The sequence below is a fragment of the Nerophis lumbriciformis genome, linkage group LG09 (assembly GCF_033978685.3).
Source record: "Nerophis lumbriciformis linkage group LG09, RoL_Nlum_v2.1, whole genome shotgun sequence".
In the NCBI taxonomy this organism is placed as follows: domain Eukaryota; kingdom Metazoa; phylum Chordata; class Actinopteri; order Syngnathiformes; family Syngnathidae; genus Nerophis; species Nerophis lumbriciformis.
Genome location: NC_084556.2, coordinates 10,874,907 through 10,894,311, shown reverse-complemented (window position 1 = coordinate 10,894,311; position 19,405 = coordinate 10,874,907). Strand labels below are relative to the sequence as shown.

Genomic DNA, 19,405 nt, shown 5'->3' with positions numbered 1-19,405 from the left:
AGTTTTGTTAAGAGTGTGGCTAGCCCGTTGTAACCAGTTTAGCACTGATGCTAACAAGTTCACTGTTCCAAAGGTTAACACAGAATGTGATCAGTTTAGCTTTTGGTTTTCAGTTGTGTTAACCATTTTACCCCTCTGTTAATACAAGTACATTCATGTTTCTTGCAAATTAGTAGGTTAGCATGGAAGCTAACAAGTTGACAGTGTACTAGCACATTTTTAACCAGTTTAGCGATGATGCTAACAAGTAGCGCAGGTGTTATGCAATCTAGGGTAGATAAAGTGGCCTCATTTCTTTGTTGAAGCGCAAGTCAGTTTACGTTTATTGTACATGTTCACCCCTTGGTCTTATAAACATCAGCATATAAAAGTAAAGCCACTTGGTTAATTCGGTAACCTCATAAAATACCTGTCACCAAAAAGAAAACAAAGTAAAACATTGTTTCCATGTAAAGCATGTGCTTGTTTGCTTTAGGTTTGGATGGACTATCAAACTTATGACAAGAAAACGGTAAAAATCTATCAAATTGGACCAATGGAGGCTATTTTGACATTTACAGTGGGACTTAAACTCTTTCTCAATTACAGACCAGCCAGCTGAAGCTTTTACACTTTTCAGAGAATCAGCATAAATGCCGGCTGACCCAGAAGAGACTCCCAGAATGCACTGCTCTCATACAGTGAGTCTTGGTTAGTTTTTGCCTCATCCTTCACGTAAAGTGTGAGTGAAGAATGCGTGAAAAATGCACTCCTGACTCGATAAGACCTGATAAGTTTGAAAAAGGAAGAGATGATACGGTATTATCTACTCACAGATGCTACCCGGTGGTAGCTTCAGCACGCTGCAGCTGGTACCTGGATAGGCTCACTTTTTAATGCTTCGGTCAAACGCAGGATTCTCACAAGAATGAGGCAAAAATACAACCTTACATACAAGTAGGCTGGGTTAGTAAATGTACCTGACATTAAAGGTATAGTTCACCAAATAAACAATTCTTACATTGAACACAGGAGTAAAGTATGTAGCCAGAAATAAGAGAGCTTCTAGTGTTAGGCACAAGCAACATTTTCTAAGTTAAAGTTTAAAGGGAACTTTTTTGGTAAGATTACATTTTAGCGCAGAAACACAATCAATTATAGCTTTTTGTCAAACATTTCAACTAACCTCTTCTTTGATTAAACCAGGCTAGTATTTTTAGCGTTTAAACGTTTTCACCTGGAGTATATAAATACTAGGGCCACAACGAAAATAAAAACACTGCAACAAAACTGTTGTACTGACAGAAATATTATTGACGTATTTCCTAATTAACGACAGAATTTTACTTGGAAAAAAGTAGTAATTCTACAACTAAATTGTTGTATGAGAATGCTGTCAAAAGACTATGGTAAATAAAGTTGTATTTTACCTTTTAAAAGTCTTACGAGAAGACATTCTAAATATTAAGGGGGGAAAACCTTGTAGTTTTAAGCAAGTCATAATTATGGTAGAACTTTTTTTTTTCAATGGGGAAAAAAGTTGCTAGGGAAGAAAAAAAAATGCCGTTATAACAATGTTTTGAAAATTATTTTATCAAGAAAAAGTTATGAATAATAAAGTGAGAAAACCAATTTACAAAATTTTTAAGAAAAAGTCAAATTGTGAATACAGCTGTATTACAGGGAGAAAAAAAAGCTAAATTATGAGTACAATATTATAATTTCATGAGAACAAATAGGAAATGTTGCAAGAAAAAAGTCACAATTATGAAAAAGGTTGGCGTATATTCCAAGTAAAAAGTAATTTAACTTTACGAAGAATAAGAATCCTTTAGAGATGCTGTCTCTAAATCAATGTGTAGACATGACTTGAGTATACATTTTCAAAAAAGAGCTAAAATACTTTTTATTGATTTTTAATTGTCAATTTTTTTTATATATAAAATATTTATTTTATAAATAAGAGATTAGCGAAATTTAAATCTATTTTATGTATATAAATATATATATATATAATACTATAAAAAATACTATATCAGGATATATATAATTATTGGGACATACAAATACTTATATTGGGATATACATATTTTTGTCCATATTGCACAGCAATGTAAAAAGAAAAATTCAAAATTTTACAACATTAAAATCACAATTTTGTGAACAATAAAGTATTTGAAGAAGTCGTAATTTTTAGATTTTTCAGTGTGGCCCTAATACTCCTTTTTTTGTTTGATGTTCATACAAAGACAAACGGCATTTAAAATGTATTGTACAAAAGCTTTGTCTTCAAATTTCAAGGATGTGAGCTTTTGATGTCTAGATTTGAAGTTCTTTTCCAACTTAAATCAAGATACAGGCACTAAAATTGATTAACTGAATCTGTAAAAGACCTGTTCAAACAAAACACAGTAATGATTGTCACCTAGCACTCCATTACGACTAAACCAACAGCATTTGTATCCATTTTTAAAATGGCACAGTTTAACAAGAAGTGTGGGAACCTTACTTGTGACATTCTGACATCATGTTAGCATTTTTGGGGTGGCTGTAGCAGCTCTTTGCACATTTTTTCCCCTAATGTTCATTTTGGGTTTTAGGTCAGCTCTCACGCCTTGCGGCCCTCTACGATGATGACTAACACTGGCGTCAAGTCCATCAAGTTCCTCAGCATGTCCATGATGTCCTCATGGTCTTTGGCGCCCTCGATGAACTCCTCCAGGGTCATCTCCCCTGACAAACAACGTTGTGGTAAGTTAGCATTAGAAGGACAAGTAGCATTTTAGTGCGTTTTACCTTCTCCTTTTACGTCGATTCTCTCAAATATAAGCGTGACGATGTCTTCGGGGTCAGTGTCTCGGTTGCGTGTAATGTCTTGGATAGCCTGCAAAGAGAGACAGCATATATGTTTCCTGTTTTTTTATGTACAGTATATGGAAAACGGCTACAAAATTTTGTGGTATGAGTAATTACAAGTGATTAAACTGTCAGAGGTTTAACTCTTAATGGACAAACTGGGTCAGGGTCATTCCCAGTTAATTTCACTTGCTGGTAGCTTGTACATTGAGCTGATTCAGTAGATTAGCACTTCCCTGACTTTGCTTAATCCTGAACCCAGCATGGCTGAACGTCAACTCTGAATGAACTTAACTTTGCACACACTGCATATTACTGTAGAACCAAAGAAGTAAATGTAGTATGTACAATAGCCTTTTTTATGGTATATTCGTATGGGTAATCACCGAGAAAATAGTCTCCAGCTCCTCTTTGTCAATCTTTCCGTTTCCGTCCTGGTCAAATAGTTTGAAGTACCACTTTAGCTTCTGGTTGATTTCTCCTTTCAGCATCAGACTGATGGCGGCAATGTATTCCACAAAGTCGATATACCCGTCCTGCACAGACATAACACATGACTCCATCATTGCAGTCCAAAATAAAAAACTATTTCACCTACAATATTACATAACATCAACAGGTTGAAGTTATACACTTCAACACACCTCATGGTGGCGCTAGAAGAAAACCTTGACCTATAAATCCGCTTTTGGAAGGGTCTTTCAAAAGTCATTCCACTTGTGATATTGTAGTAATAAAGTTGTAAATACGGTACTGAACTTGAAATATTGTGAAAAAAAATCCTAATGTTATGACTATCATGAGAAAAATAAAATCATTTAGAAACAAGAAAATAAAAACATTTTGCTAGAATAAGTTAAGTTAAAGTTAAAGTACCAATGATTGTCACACACACACTAGGTGTGGCGAAATTATTCTCTACATTTGACCCATCACCCTTGATCACCCCCTGAGAGGGGATTTGAGGGGAGCAGTGAGCAGCAGTGGGGGCCGCGCCCGGGAATAATTTTTAATGTCTTTATATTAAATATTAGACTTCAATATTAGGAGAATACAGTTTTAAAGTAAATACCAAAAGTCAAAATAAAAAAAATAATTCTAAGGTAGAAAAGCGCTATACAAGTACAACCCATTTACCATTTACAAAGAAAATAGTAAAAAGTAAAAAAAATATATATATATTGTAATTTCATTTGAATACATTTGTAAAATTTGGTGTAATATATACTTTATGATAATGTTTTTGGGGATCAAATTGCAATATAAGATAATAAACATGCAATTTTTCAGGAGGAAAGTCATATTATTTTTGGGGGAAAGGTGAATTTTACAAGAATAAAGTCACAAGGAAAAATAATTATTTTCCATAATTAAAAAGATAACAGAAATAAGTAAAGTTAGTGCATAAGTATATATGTAAACTTTTTTTTTTCTTAATGTAATACAAATTTGTTGATTGTAGACATTTCTGTTTTATGCTTGAACTCTATATTTATTATTTGATGTTCTATTATTATTTTAATGTATTCATTATTCAAGTGATTTTTTATATATATATATATATATATATATATATATATATATATATATAATCTTTCATCTGGTGGTGGGAAGCAGTCCCTCCCTATTGAAACTAGGATTTTATATGGCCTCCTCACCTATGATACCAATGAGACTGTGAATCCAATAAAGTGTTCTTGATAAAAGTCGCTGCCGGAAGGATAGTTGTGCATGCTAACGTACTAAGCCAATTAGGTAGTGAGCCAATGAGCTGTCTGCTTTCTAGTGACCTGACCAATGACTTTGTAAATTCTGCTTTCTGACAGACAACTTGTTTTGTATACTAAGTTGGGCTGGGCGATATGGCCTTTTTTTAATATCGCGATATTTTTAGGCCATTTCACGATACACGATATATATCTCTATATTTTGCCTTAGCATAGAATGAACACTTGATGCATATAATCACACCAGTATGATGATTCTATGTGTCTACATTAAAACATTCTTGTTCATACTGCATTAATATATGCTCATTTTAAACTTTCATGCAGAGAGGGAAATCACAACTAAGTCAATTGACCAAAACTGTATTTATTAAACAGTTATTAAGCAGTGGCACAAACATTCATGTAATTTCAAAACAGGAAGTGCAAGATTGTCAGAGACATTTTAAAACAAGCTATGAGTGCACTTTAGTGCATGATGTCACTAAGATGACATATCAAAACGACACTAAATTAAAGTGCACTTTTTGTACAGAACGCCACTACAATAGTTTAAAACAAATAAAGTGCACTTTTGTGCATGATGTCACACAATATATTTCAATATCTGTCAAATAAAAATGAGCTGCATATTAGGAAATCAAATAGTGTATGTTCTTCGCTATGTGGTAGGTTCCTGCGGACGTTGTCTCCTTCTGTTGTTGACTATTTTTTTCATACGGTGTTGATGTAGAAATGGTTGCCTCGGCATTTTGTTGGTGTAGCACCGAACAGAGATGTTGACATGCAGAGTTTCAAACACTCTTCATTCTCTAGAGGGTGACTTTTCAAATGATGCTACATATTAGCAGTAATGCTACTTTTTGTAGCAACGCTTTTGCCCCACACTTGACAAATTACGGTTGTCTGTTCGACATTTTCCCACTTGAAGCCAAACCACCGCCAGACGATAGACCCCATGCTGTTTTTCTTGGTAATTAATTCTTCCTTCATTTGTTACCAGATTCGCACCTTCTTTCTCTCGTATTACCACTCGCACCACAGCTAACGTTACCCATGTCGCTACCTCTCTGCTCCGCGAGGGCGTATACGTATGTGACGTATGTAAGAAGGTGCGCTTGTTTTACGTCTCTGTGAGAAGGAGAGACAACAAAGAGTGAGAAACGTCTGTAGTGTAATGCCCGCAGCTAAAACAACTCCGTGAGAATGTATACTCGAATATCACAATATAGTCATTTTCTATATCGCACAGAGGCAAACCCGCGATATATCGATATATCGCCCAGCCCTAATACTAAGATTAGATTGGTCATATTTGCTCACCCCGTCCAAATCGAAGGTGAAGAAGACCTGGTCCACATAGCTGTTGGCGTTCTCGTTCAACCCCTTCAGGCTGAGAATGGTCTTCAGCTCAAAAAGTGTAATGAGGCCCGACGGCGACTCCCGCATGAACATGTTGTACCAGTGGTGCATGTCCTCGGCCAGGATGTCATCTAGGTTGGAGCCATGGTTCCCCATCATTAAAAGTTACTCTGTGAGCCTTCAATTGTTTGTTTTTGTGGTGCTTCAGAGAAGCTACATCCAAAAGTGGGAAAAAAAATGGAGGGGAGACAACCCTAATGTAGAAAAAGATTAAGAAAAACTGCCAAAGAGGCTACAACTCCATGGCGGCGAGGTCAGCAGCAAGCTTGAGGATGCTGGAAGTAGCCTGCATGCGTGACTCTGCAGGCAGAACGCAAACCTCAGGATGCACTAACCCTCTTAGGTCCTCCTGGAAGACTAAAAGATCACTACTGAAATAACCCTCTAATGAGATCAGACTGCCATGCCGCTGCGCCCTGAGCTGCTCCCTGCCCTGGACAGGTGTAATAGCACCATTGGTCTATAACACGCTCAGTTGCCGGGTGTTTCCTGATGGGCTTTCCAGAGCAGGGTAGTCTACAAAATTCAGAAGATTTCTTATTCCTAGACATAAAAGGTGACCACCCTCCTGTGGACACTACTTTCTGAGATCAAAGCCCCTTTCACACAGTTAACGTAAAAGTCAGGTTTTCCCACATTTCCTCCCATGGTCTGTGTGAGCAGCATTGACACGGATTGACCAAGACAATTAGCAGAATGCCGGAAAATGTATTGTAAAGTTTAGCACTTTTCCCATCTTTTTAAAAATGGCACAATGAACTGGGAACTGAGTCGACAAGGCAATTTTCCTACTTTGAATGTAGTGTCCGAGGCATTACAAAGGCAGTACGATACATTTTGTGGAAGGGGATTCCACAATGTGTGTGTAGATTTCAGAAGGGTGCGTGTCTTACTAGAACAGGGCTCATATTTGTGAGCAAGCTGCAACGAAAGTGTCTTCCATCCACATGTGAGTTCAAACCCCGACCGAGTCATACCAAAGACTCTAAAAATGGGACCCATTACCTCCCTGCCCATCACGGGTTGGAATTGGGGGCTAAATCACCAAAAATGATTCCCGGGCGCGGCCACCGCTGCTGCTCACTGCTCCCCTCACCTCCCAGGGGGTGATCAAGGGTGATGGGTCAAATGCAGAGAATAATTTCGCCACACCTATTGTGTGTGTGACAATCATTAGTACTTTAACTTTAACTGTGAAGTTGCTTCTAAGATACTAATCCTCACAATTATGGCAGAAAATAATAACATTTATATTTCATTCTCAAAGTATCGAATTGGGACTCTAAATGGGATCGGCTCTGAGACCCAAAAATCGGATTGAGATTGGAGTTGAAAAATGTTGAGGCAGGAACGTTGCTTGTGTAAAAGGGAATAGCGGACAAGCCTGAGCGTGAATAAACACTTATCCTGGACTGTTGTGATCAAAGCAATTTATGCTACATGTGCTTCATACTACGCTTTTCATCCTACCTCTATTGACTTTGATCCTAGCTCTGAAGGTGGACAATTGCCAGGTCGACTTCACCCCTCATTCCGTGTTGCTTCGTTTGTACACAGAAACATTTTTCTACAGGAAATTTGAAAACTTGCTACTGTTTCTAAACTGTAGCAATTAGATGAGAAGTAACAGTTGTGATCTGGATCCGTCTGGTCTGTCAAGACGAGGGTCATGACCTGGGGATTATCAAAGCACCATTGTGTTTACTTTGTAAAGATATCCTTTTGATTCAACGACCCCACCTTCCACTAACAATTTACCAGCATGTCTCCGGCCTCCCAACTGGGAAAGTCAATTTTCCACCAGTGTGTTTATTTGTGGTTGCAGTTCCACTGAATGGGAGTCCATCAGAGGATTATCCAAAATGAGATTAAGTACACCACACATCGAAAGAGCAAAAGGAGCCAGGTTTCCCTTCTGGGAAATCCTGACTACTCTCAGTAGTCAGGATTATGGGTGACCCAATAGTGTGTAGCGGTGCCAACTTTTTTCAAAAAAATCCTCTTTTCAACACGACAACTTGGGCATCACTGCTTCTGAGAAACAGCCAAGTGGATGTTTGATATAAACAGCCCAGTCATGGAATGGGGCGAAGAAGTTCACCCGGAAAGTCCCTAGTTTCCGATGTAGTATCCTTTTTTGTAACAGTGGTGGAACACTGTCAGTGTGTACGGGTTTTCTGCAATACCATTCGCAATAAAGTTTTGTTGTGTTGAAAACACACTTGCAATTTGCAATACCCCACTTTGTTTGCACACGGATTCTGTGTAAAAGGATAAGGTGAATAAATGCCAGTTCTACAGTTAGGGCAGAGGAGGCAATTTAGCGAAATCTTGTTGTAAAAGAGGCTGCTCAAAAGTGACCCCGGTGACTGGTTAGGAATGGTCTGTCATCTAGATCAGGGGTGTCAAAACTTTTTTAATCTGAGGCCGCATTGAGCTGAAAAATGTTTTGCCGGGGCCTGAAAGCCGACTGCATGTAAAGTAACAATGTATATACACACTTACAGTATACAGTATATAGCCTATACATTTATATGTGACCATATATACATATTTTATTAATATAAACATGTATGATGTGTGTGTGTGTGCGTGTATATATGTATACACTGTATATATCTATACACACACACACAATGTGTATACAATATATATTTATACAATTCTTAGGTTAGTGTACTTATACAAATATTAAATATGTGTAATGTAATCAAATTAGCATCTAAAGAAATTTGATAACGAAATCACTACACTAACTTTAGTTTTTTATTTTTATTTCAACTATATGTCCTGTCTCAGAGTGATCTGTGATCATGTTTACATGTAATCTATGACCGCAATGTTTCAAGTCTGCATATTAATTTAATACCAAATTGAAGAGGGAAGTTTGCCAAACATGTAAAAATACTGTACAACCTGCGGTAAAGCGATATTTTTGAGGGTAATCGACAATTTGGTGTTTAATGGATGTGTGCGCACACACACACACTCATAGATATGCATGCACAAATAAACACATTACGACGCTTTTGTCGCCCCACAGCAGAGCATTGATTGTGACGTAACCACAATAATTTGTACCAAAATAACACTTCAGTGTGCATTGATTAAAGCAAGTTGTAACAGACTGAACAAGACATAACTTCCACCACTTCAACTTTAACACCCCCCCCCCCCCCCCCCCACATCAGACCCTGACGACAATGCAATATGAAGTATAAATGATAAACTGTTGAATATTAAGAGTATGTGAAACTTTTACTCCTACTTTGTTTACCTCCCTGACAACCTCCTAAAAGTTTTGTAATCAATCAGAAATATCAAGCAGCTAAAATGCCACAAATATGGGGAAGTGTGGAGAGTGTTTTGCATCTCACCCATCAAGCACTGTAATGGACATGTATATATATTTAATTTTAAATTATATACAGTATAGTGCTTGAACTTGTTTTATAATGTCCAAAAGATTCAATGAGCAGTAGGTGTGTTTTGACTTTATTTGTTGGTTATAGTTAGTTTATACCATGAGTGGGAAATGTTGTTTGGCTTGGGTCATATAAATTGAGGCTGTGCTCAAACTCCTTCCAAATGAAGTACATGGTCATTGAACATCAATTCTGTCTTTGCCCACAAGAGGGTGGCAAGATCACTCTGCTTCAATTCACAGGGCCTAAAGTTAGGCTAAAAACACACCACGGGCCAATCTTCAGTGGGCCGCGCTTGTCCCACGGGTCTTAGTTTGGACATCCCTGATTTAGATGCTCTGCCTCTTTCTGGAGTACATGCCCTCTTTCTTCTTTGTTGATTTGTAGCCATGTTGAGCCGAGTAGCCAGGACAGAAAAGCGTGTACCACTTTTAACGTTTTTAGGGTAGCTTAAATTTGCCGTTCTATGGTCACCATGTTACTTGCATTTGGAATAGTTAGCTTACAAGCACTAAACAATCTTACCACTTTTTACTACCAAGTTTTGTTCGATCTCCAAATTGTTTTACTCCCAAACACTTGGATTTAAGTGGTTAGTTAAATTTCACAGTGCATTGCATGTGCAGTGAAGCGACTGTTTTGTAATGAAAATATGGCGAGTTTGATTCCCGGATCCTTGAGCAGTCAGTTATGTGATTTGAGTTATGGTGCAAGGAAGCTGGTTAGGTGACACAAAGTCAACATGTTGTAAATGTGGTAGTTTTTATATGACAAAAACAATTTTCTGACAAATGTACGGAAAAGGGCCAATATTAGAATATCATTAGTCGCCTGTGAGAAAATACCCTTATGATTAAATCAAACACATACAGCAGTGTAAAAAGGCAGCAAAATTATTCCACAGTAAGAGTCTCTGCCACTTTGAGACAACCAGCAGCGATTAAAAAAATAAAAATAAGTTTGTGTCTGCACTCTATTAGTGCAACCTTTCCAAGCAGACCCCATTGGAGCATTTTGAGTTTCGGACCTGGACTTCTTTCATCAACTCGTGGAACCCTGCAGGACAATCAAGCTTTAAATCATCTCATAAATGTCCCATCAACATGTTCCCACGGAGACTACTAACTATCTAGAACACTCGTGTTGCTTTTTTGTTCTTTCTGGTTGTTATTTTGATCATCTCCTGAGCTTTTCTCCTCGGTTCCTCCTGCTTCTGTGACTGCATCTTCACTCTTCTGGTCTTCTTCACTTGTGATGGCACAATTTGTTTGGCTGTTGTCAGATTTGCTATCCTTGACATGGTCTCCATTTCCATCCTTGAAGACTCCTTCTCCTCCTCCTTTGTCTCGCTCTGTTGTTTCACGGTCCGGTTGGCTTGCGGTTGTGTCTGTTTGCTCTGGGGCCACACCCACTTCATCACCGCTGCTGGAGTTTCTGTGGCGACGAGATGGTGGGCGTCGCCTTAGGGAATGGCGCGCTCGACTCTGGAGGAGAGCCAACAAAAAAACTAGTGATTAATCGATTGTTTTGCCATCTATACCAACTATCTGACCGACCTTGTTGATGTTCGTCAGGAGGGACGCCTCCTGAGGAGCTTCAAATGAGGTCGGCCCCTCCTCCTCAGTCACCAGCAAACACGTGGAGGCGGGGCTGGAAGGGCTCAGCGTGGACGAAGAGGTCCCCGACTTGGAACTTGGGGAGGGCGGCGGGGTGAAGGATGGCAGCAGCCTGAAACCGGGGCTCTTGGGAGAGGGCATCAGGGCTGATGGGGACAGAGCAAGGTTGGCCTAAGGGAAAAAAGGTGTGATGACGTCACATGTCACATGATGGCGGAGTAATGACGAAGCAGCATTGACTTACCTGAAGCTTCTCAATCAGAGCTGAGTTTCTCTTTGCTTTTACAGGCGAGGTGACACCTGCAGGCCTCTGACAGATACAGTTCACAATTTTATTTGACATTGAATTTATTTTTAAACGTATCATTTCAGATTTTTGAATTCATTAAAAAGCACATACACCTGTATTTCCAAGCCTACAAAAATCCAATAAAAATATTTTGTTGTTATAGTTTGTAAAATAGCAAATACCATAAAATATCAATTATATACTTTTTGACATTAGCCAAAAAGCTCTCTCCCGGTTGCAGTTAGTCCAGAACGCGGCAGCACGACTTTTAACAGGGGCCAGGAAACGCCAGCATATAACTCCAATTCTTCAGAGTTTGCACTGGCTCCCTGTTCATATTAGAATTGATTTTAAAACCTTGCTGTTTGTTTTTAAAGCTTTACATGGACTGGCACCTCAGTATATCTCGGACCTCATCCAAATTTACACTCCTGCGCGCGCTCTGAGGTCCGAGAGCCAGCTCCAGCTCGTGGTGCCCAGGACCAGACTTAAAACCAGGGGAGACGGGGCCTACTCTGTGGTCGGCCCTAAGCTCTGGAACACTCTGCCCCTCCATGTTCAAACTGCTCCCACAGTGGAGTGTTTTAAGTTTCGTCTTAAGACCCACTTTTATTCTTTGGCTTTTAACACTAGGTGAGTTGTGTGGTCCTCTGTTGTCCTGTGTTTTTAAAATTTTGATTTCTATTTACTGTTTTAATTGGTTTTACCCTTTAAAATCGTTTTTAATCATATTTATTTTTATATTGGTTTTGTATTTATTTATTTTTTGTTTTTATTCAGTCATTGGTGGAGCTAAGGATAATATTTGAATATTGTTTTTAATATTGTTGTGCAGCACTTTGGAAACATTTTTGTTGTTTAAATGTGCTATATAAATAAAGTGGATTGGATTAGATATACATTATTACTTTAAATATATACAGTATGTATTTTTAAGTAATTCTAATGCTACTAATTTTTTATATATATGCCTAGTGGTTAGAGTGTCCGCCCTGAGATCGGTAAGTCATGAGTTCAAACCCCGGCCGAGTCATACCAAAGACTATAAAAATGGGACCCATTACCTCCCTGCTTGGCACTCCGCATCAAAGGTTGGAATTGGGGGTTAAATCACCAAAGTGATTCCCGGGCGCGGCCACCGCTGCTGCTCACTGATCCCCTCACCACCCAGGGGTTGATCAGGGGTGATGGGTCAAATGCAGAGAATAATTTCACCACACCTAGTGTGTGTGTGTGTGACAATCATTGGTACATTAACTTTTAACTTTATAATATCTATTTTTAGTGTATATATACAGTATATACTGTATTATATAATACAATTATATATACATATATTATTAATGTGTATATATATATATACACTGTATGTTTATTACGTTTGACTTTTGTTACTTTATATCAAATCAGCACCGCAACCACATAATTTCCTCATTGTATAATAAATAGTCTATCCTCTCCTACAAAACCTTGAAACGACGCAGTACCGGTACATTTTTTGTGCAGATAAAGAAAAAAAATCACTCTTGTTAACATTGCTTACCTCCTGTTCGTCGCCGCAAATGTTGGGCAGTTGCAAGGAGCGAGGAGGTCTACGTCGGACAGGCTTTTCCTGAAACACAATGTGTCTTTGTTTAATATGTTAACTGACAGCTAATTAACTAACTCACTGTTTCTCTGACCGCTGCATCGTGTGGAGCTGAGGAACCTTTGAACCTTCCGGCGAGTTCAGCAACCGAGGGCCGTGGCGGAGCCTATTAAGACAAAAAGGAAAGCTGGAATGATTCAAGAGTGAGTAGTTCTTCTTTTTCTTCGAAAGGAAATGGATAACACTGAGGACATTTTAAATAGCTTTACTTTATGAGTGACACACACACACACACACACACACACACACACACACACACACACACACACACACACACACACACACACACACACACACACACACACACTCTCTTGTATTTCTTACCCTCTTGGGACCTCTGAAAAAGGCCTACCTCTTTACCACCCTTTCTAGATATATAACGATTTGTATTTACAACATTAATAATACAAACCCCGTTTCCATATGAGTTGGGAAATTGTGTTGGATGTAAATATAAACGGAATACAATGATTTGCAAATCATTTTCAACCCATATTCAGTTGAATATGCTACAAAGACAACATATTTGATGTTCAAACTGATAAACGTTTTTTTTTTGCAAATAATCATTAACTTTAGAATTTGATGCCAGCAACACGTGACAAAGAAGTTGGGAAAGGTGGCAATAAATACTGATAAAGTTGAGGAATGCTCATCAAACACTTATTTGGAACATCTCACAGGTGAACAGGCTAATTGGGAACAGGTGGGTGCCATGATTGGGTATAAAAGTAGATTCCATGAAATGCTCAGTCATTCACAAACAAGGATGGGGCGAAGGACACCACTTTGTGAACAAATGCATGAGCAAATTGTTAAACAGTTTAAGAAAAACCTTTTTCAACCAGCTATTGCAAGGAATTTAGGGATTGCACCATCTACGGTCCGTAATATCATCAAAGGGTTCAGAGAATCTGGAGAAATCACTGCACGTAAGCAGCTAAGCCTGTGACCTTCGATCCCTCAGGCTGTACTGCATCAACAAGCGACATCAGTGTGTAAAGGATATCACCATATGAGCTCAGGAACACTTCAGAAACCCACTGTCAGTAACTACAGTTGGTCGCTACATCTGTAAGTGCAAGTTAAAACTCTCCTATGCAAGGCGAAAACCGTTTATCAACAACACCCAGAAACACCATCGGCTTCGCTGGGCCTGAGCTCATCTAAGATGGACTGATACAAAATGGAAAAGTGTTCTGTGGTCTGACGAGTCCACATTTCAAATTGTTTTTGGAAACTGTGGACGTCGTATCCTCCGGACCAAAGAGGAAAAGAACCATCCGGATTGTTATAGGCGCAAAGTTGAAAAGCCAGCATCTGTGATGGTATGGGGGTGTATTAGTGCCCAAGACATGGGTAACTTACACATCTGTGAAGGCGCCATTAATGCTGAAAGGTACATACAGGTTTTGGAGCAACATATGTTGCCATCCAAGCAACGTTACCATGGACGCCCCTGCTTATTTCAGCAAGACAATGCCAAGCCATGTGTTACATCAACGTGGCTTCATAGTAAAAGAGTGCGGTACTAGACTGGCCTGCCTGTAGTCCAGACCTGTCTCCCATTGAAAATGTGTGGCGCATTATGAAGCCTAAAATACCACAACGGAGACCCCCGGACTGTTGAACAAATTAAGCTGTACATCGAGCAAGAATGGGAAAGCATTCCACCTGAGAAGCTTAAAAAATGTGTCTCCTAAGTTCCCAAACGTTTACTGAGTGTTGTTAAAAGGAAAGGCCATGTAACACAGTGGTGAACATGCCCCTTTCCCAACTACTTTGGCATGTGTTGCAGCCATGAAATTCTAAGTTCATTATTATTTGCAAAAAAAAAATTAAGTTTATGAGTTTGAACATCAAATATCTTGTCTTTGTAGTGCATTCAATTGAATATGGGTTGAAAAGGATTTGCAAATCATTGTATTCCGTTTATATTTACATCAAACACAATTTCCCAACTCATATGGAAACGGGGTTTGTATATGCATACTATGCAAATATTAAAAAGCTTGTTGTGAAAAATGAGTTGGAATTTCACAAGAAAAAGGTCACAATTTCACAAGAAAAACTTAGAATTTTGGCAGTATTATAATAAAAGTCGTAATTTTACTCAATGCAAGTCAAAATTTTACAAGAAAAACTGAACATTTGTGCAATATTATGATAAAAGTTGGAATTTTACTCAATAATAGTCACAATTTTATAAAAAAAACTAACATTTTGGCAATAATCGGAATTTTACTTGACAAAAGTCATTATTTTACTCAACAAATTTCACTATTTTACAAGAACAACAAAAAAGTTGGCAATATTGTGATACAAGTCAGAATTGTATATGACAAATGTCACCATTTCCAGCACCCCCCGCATCCCCAAAAGGGACAAGCGGTAGAAAATGGATGGATGGAAGTAATAATTTTACGAGAAAATATTGTAATATTACAGAAACAGAAAGAATATGAGAAATTGTTCCCAATTTTATAAGAAAAAAGTTGACACATTGTGGGGAAACTGCTTTTATTTATTTAAAAAAAATGTTTTGTTTGTAATTGTTTTTTAATCTTCATTATTTACTTCAAGTTATTACAGTATGTCTCTATATATATATATATATATATATATATATATATATATATATATATATATATATATATATATATATATATATATATATATTTTTTTTTAATGAATTTTGGCCAGAGGGGGAGCATTTCGAATTTTTACACACACTTGCTAATTCATATGTTGACCAGAGGGGGAGCACTTTTAAAACCGACACACAGTATTTGAAAAATCCCTCCTTTTTGGGACCACCCTAATTTTGATGGATTTCACCACCAGGGGTGCAAATGAGACATTCTCTATTAGATGCAATGGTTTTCCGTATTGGGATCATGATTTATGTCCTAACTTGTTCACCGGTCCTCATATGGAAGGTGATTTTACTTGTTGATGTCTCAAGAAGGGTAGAAATACAAGAACACACACACACACACACACACACACACACACACACACACACACACACACACACACACACACACACACACACACACACACACACACACACACACACAGCTGCTGATGTGCGGCTGATCCATGTCCATTTCAGCTGAAGGTCTCACATTGCTCACATTCTACAGATAATGAAATCATAACACGGCCTGGAAGAGTGACACACACACACACAACACACACACACGGTTCTATTTTAACTTAGTCCTCAATAGTGAGGTCAACAAGTCAATCAGAGAGTTTGTGTTAGAGAATTGCTTACTTCCAACTTGTACAATTACCGCAAAAAAAAAAGCTCAACCGTTAAACCACTTCCTCTTTTTTTCTTTGAGCATCCGCTGTTCAAATCTAACTATCGCTGACATCTTACCACACGATTCTTGATTATTTCTAAAACGTATTATTCCAAAACTTTCTTTCTGAATAGTCAAGTGTCCCTCTATATTCACAATTATTAGACGCCCCCAAGTGGGAAAAGGAGGATTGCAGGGGAAGTTCAAAGTGTTGAAATGTGTCCACATGACTGTTTGTGACATTTGTGGCGCCCCCTAGAGGTTGTGGTCAAAATGCTTTGGAAGACATACTTGCACACATGTAATACAGATGTCCTCAAAGTTTGTCAAGCATTATACAAATGGAGTTAAATAACAGCGCCACCACGTGGTGTATTTATTAGAAGACTATTAGCACTGTAGGGGTGCATGTTTTGACACATGTTCACCTTTTTGTGTGCAGCGGTCCAGTTATCTCACACAAATACTATAAATACTGTAAATCTCAACGCTTTTGAAAAGTAGTTAGCAATCCTTACCTGTGTTTCCTGCTCACGTCCTTCCTGCATATTTCCCTGGCGGCCAGAAGGTTCTTCACCAATGTAAATGCGGTATTATCTGCTGAAATAAATAAATACATCAAAAAGTAGTTGAGGAAATGTTCGCCAGACTCAAACTTAGTTCAAACAATCGTCTTTCAATTGCTCTGGCAAGCATCAGGATATGAACTGGTGTGTGTGTGTGTGTGTGTGTCACACTGAATGTTGCAGGAAGTCTCAAACCTTGCTATGTCGTCATCGCATCATAGCAACAATAATTCAGATACTAAAAATGTGCTCTGAAGTAGTAATAAATATTTGAAACAACATATTTTTTTTCTTCATAATTTTGTGTTTTAATATTGAATTATTAAATGATAAAAATAGATTTTGTTTGACATGATGGACCTGAGCACTGAACCATTGCGTAATAAATGAAATGTTACTTATTCTTCTTTCTTTTTTTTCTTTTTTTTTTTTTAGCAATAATTTAAAGTAAATGACACCTTTAACACCCAGGTTAAGAACATTTAATATTGTTGTATCAGAAATATTCACTGTATTTACAAATTGTCATATCAAGTCCAGCAAATAGGAATGAGACTAGATGTCGCTGTGCAAGCGAGTGGCAAAAAAACGTAAACGCGCGCACCCATAAAAACACCCCAAAAATTAATATTATTTATATTTGAAACACTGCAATATGCCAGTTATTAAACACATGGTTTATACACTAAGAAACAATAACAGGTATACAGTATGCAGTATTGTACCTACAAAATGTGCAGTTACACGTCTTGTCAAAGCATCTTCTTACAGGAAAATGTTGAGTGAATTGACTTGTGAGACAGCGCCCTCTGCTGGATTCTTAGCTGCAGCACTGCAGATAGTGCCATCAAACCATTTTTCAATTTAAGTTACCATAAAAGAGTAATTATTTACAATTTAAAGCAGTGAATAGATGCCAAGACTAGGCAGGGACCCGGTGTATAGAAAGCGGAATCAAAACTGAGCAGGACAGTAGTTTCGCCCACTTGAGTACAACTTTGCTGAAACAAAAGGCACACACACACACACACACACACACACACACACACACACACACACACACACACACACACACACCAAGAAGACAAGACGTAAGGTAACATTAGTAAGAGTTTACCTCCATCCCGCCCGTCGTGCCTTGGCTGGTTTATGCAGAGTATGCGGGAGAGAGCCCGCGCAGGCCCGCTGGGTTTAAAAATAGAACACTACAGAGATACACTTCAGCTCATGTTCCATCACATGTTTGTCATTGCTCTACCGCCGCCACGGCTTGTTATGTGAATGCCGGCGGGTTCATTCATCAATTAAAAATGTATTTACTTACTGACAACCACAAATCCTTTGATTGGATTTCTGCAATCTCACATTTTCCTAAAACATCCAAAATAAAGTCTTTAAACAAAGTATTTTGCTTCGGTAATTGCACAATTCAATGAAACATGACAACAGTTGAACATTGTCACTGGGAAAACACAAAAGGAAAATATTATTTGTTACACAATTAGTCAAAACAATTAGCGAGTTCAGAAATTGACTTAAATTTGGCAACTGTACATAGTTAGCTAGTTTGGAATACTCCATTATACCAATATTTTGAACTATTTGATTATACTTCAGTTAGCTAGTTTGAATTTCTTTACCCATCAATACTTTGAACACTACTTAATGTGGTTCGTTCCGAATATTTAATTATACCAATATATTAAACTACGGTATTTGAAGTAGTTTACCATACTTTAGTTGGTTACCATGAATTGATTAAGGTGGACCCCGACTTAAACAAGTTGAAAAACTTATTCGGGTGTTACCATTTAGTGGTCAACTGTACGGAATATGTACTGTACTGTGCAATCTACTAATAAAAGTTTAAATCAATAAATCAATGGTTAATTTGAACTATTTACAAACGTTGTTGCTCTACTGTAATTTAAACTATTTTACAGTTTGGATTTCTTTACATCCCGACTACTGTATTTTTCTGAGTATAAGTCGCTCCCGAGTATAAGTCGCACCGGCCGAAAATGCATAACAAAGAAGAAAAAAAACATATAAGTCGCACTGGAGTATAAGTCGCATTTTTTGGGGAAATGTATTTGATAAAACCAAACACCAAGCATAGACATTTGAAAGGCAATTTAAAATAAATAAAGAATAATGAACAACAGGCTGAATAAGTGTACGTTATATGAGGCATAAATAACCAACTGAGAACGTGCCTGGTATGTTAACGTAACATATTATGGTAAGAGTCATTCAAATAACTATAACATATAGAACATGCTATACGTTTACCAAACAATCTGTCACTCCTAATCGCTAAATCCCATGAAATCTTATACGTCTAGTCTCTTACGTGAATGAGCTAAATAATATTATTTGATATTTTACGGTAATGTGTTAATAATTTCACACATAAGTCGCTCCTGAGTATAAGTCGCACCCCCGGCCAAACTATGAAAAAAAACTGCGACTTATAGTCCGGAAAACACGGTACTTTACAGTTTGTTCAAATAGTTTAATATATCAGTATAATGAAATATTCTGAAGTAGTTTAAGGTACTTAAAT

The 19,405-nt window shown here is 37.8% G+C and overlaps 2 protein-coding genes across 4 annotated transcripts; both read right to left on the bottom strand.

Moving 5' to 3' along the window:
- Positions 1 to 204: 204 nt before the first annotated feature.
- Positions 205 to 6,341, bottom strand: guca1d (guanylate cyclase activator 1d). Its single transcript, XM_061962614.2, has 4 exons — positions 5,886 to 6,341; positions 3,222 to 3,371; positions 2,776 to 2,863; positions 205 to 2,712 (listed from the first exon to the last, which is right to left on the bottom strand). The coding sequence occupies exons 1-4, from the start codon at positions 6,081 to 6,083 to the stop codon at positions 2,588 to 2,590; spliced, it is 561 nt and encodes a 186-aa protein (XP_061818598.1). The 5' UTR covers positions 6,084 to 6,341; the 3' UTR covers positions 205 to 2,587.
- A 3,813-nt stretch (positions 6,342 to 10,154) lies between these two features.
- dub (duboraya) lies at positions 10,155 to 18,010 on the bottom strand. Of its 3 annotated transcripts, XM_061962617.2 has the most exons (7): positions 17,957 to 18,010; positions 16,792 to 16,870; positions 12,985 to 13,068; positions 12,858 to 12,926; positions 11,270 to 11,335; positions 10,966 to 11,196; positions 10,155 to 10,893 (listed from the first exon to the last, which is right to left on the bottom strand). In XM_061962617.2, exons 2-7 carry the CDS (start codon positions 16,819 to 16,821, stop codon positions 10,531 to 10,533), a joined length of 843 nt encoding a protein of 280 aa, XP_061818601.2. In that variant the 5' UTR covers positions 16,822 to 16,870; positions 17,957 to 18,010; the 3' UTR covers positions 10,155 to 10,530. The 3 variants fall into 3 exon arrangements, with proteins under 3 accessions (XP_061818601.2, XP_061818599.2, XP_061818602.2); XM_061962615.2 differs by lacking the exon at positions 17,957 to 18,010 and having other exon boundaries at positions 12,858 to 12,942; positions 16,792 to 16,999; XM_061962618.2 differs by lacking the exon at positions 17,957 to 18,010 and having other exon boundaries at positions 12,997 to 13,068; positions 16,792 to 16,966.
- Between the last annotated feature and the right edge of the window lie 1,395 nt (positions 18,011 to 19,405).

What these genes read in the sequence shown, in the direction of transcription:
- guca1d (XM_061962614.2), bottom strand. Translation starts at nt 6,083, where the DNA reads ATGATGGGGAACCATGGCTCCAACCTAGATGACATCCTGGCCGAGGAC. An exon ending in TCACCTTCGATTTGGACGGG is followed by an intron (nt 3,372 to 5,885) that starts GTGAGCAAATAT and finishes ATGTCTGTGCAG; the next exon opens with GACGGGTATATCGACTTTGT. An exon ending in AATCGACGTAAAAGGAGAAG is followed by an intron (nt 2,713 to 2,775) that starts GTAAAACGCACT and finishes GTTGTTTGTCAG; the next exon opens with GGGAGATGACCCTGGAGGAG.
- dub (XM_061962615.2), bottom strand. Translation starts at nt 16,892, where the DNA reads ATGTATTTATTTATTTCAGCAGATAATACCGCATTTACATTGGTGAAG. An exon ending in ATGCAGCGGTCAGAGAAACA is followed by an intron (nt 12,943 to 12,984) that starts GTGAGTTAGTTA and finishes TATTAAACAAAG; the next exon opens with ACACATTGTGTTTCAGGAAA. An exon ending in TTTGCGGCGACGAACAGGAG is followed by an intron (nt 11,336 to 12,857) that starts GTAAGCAATGTT and finishes TGTATCTGTCAG; the next exon opens with AGGCCTGCAGGTGTCACCTC.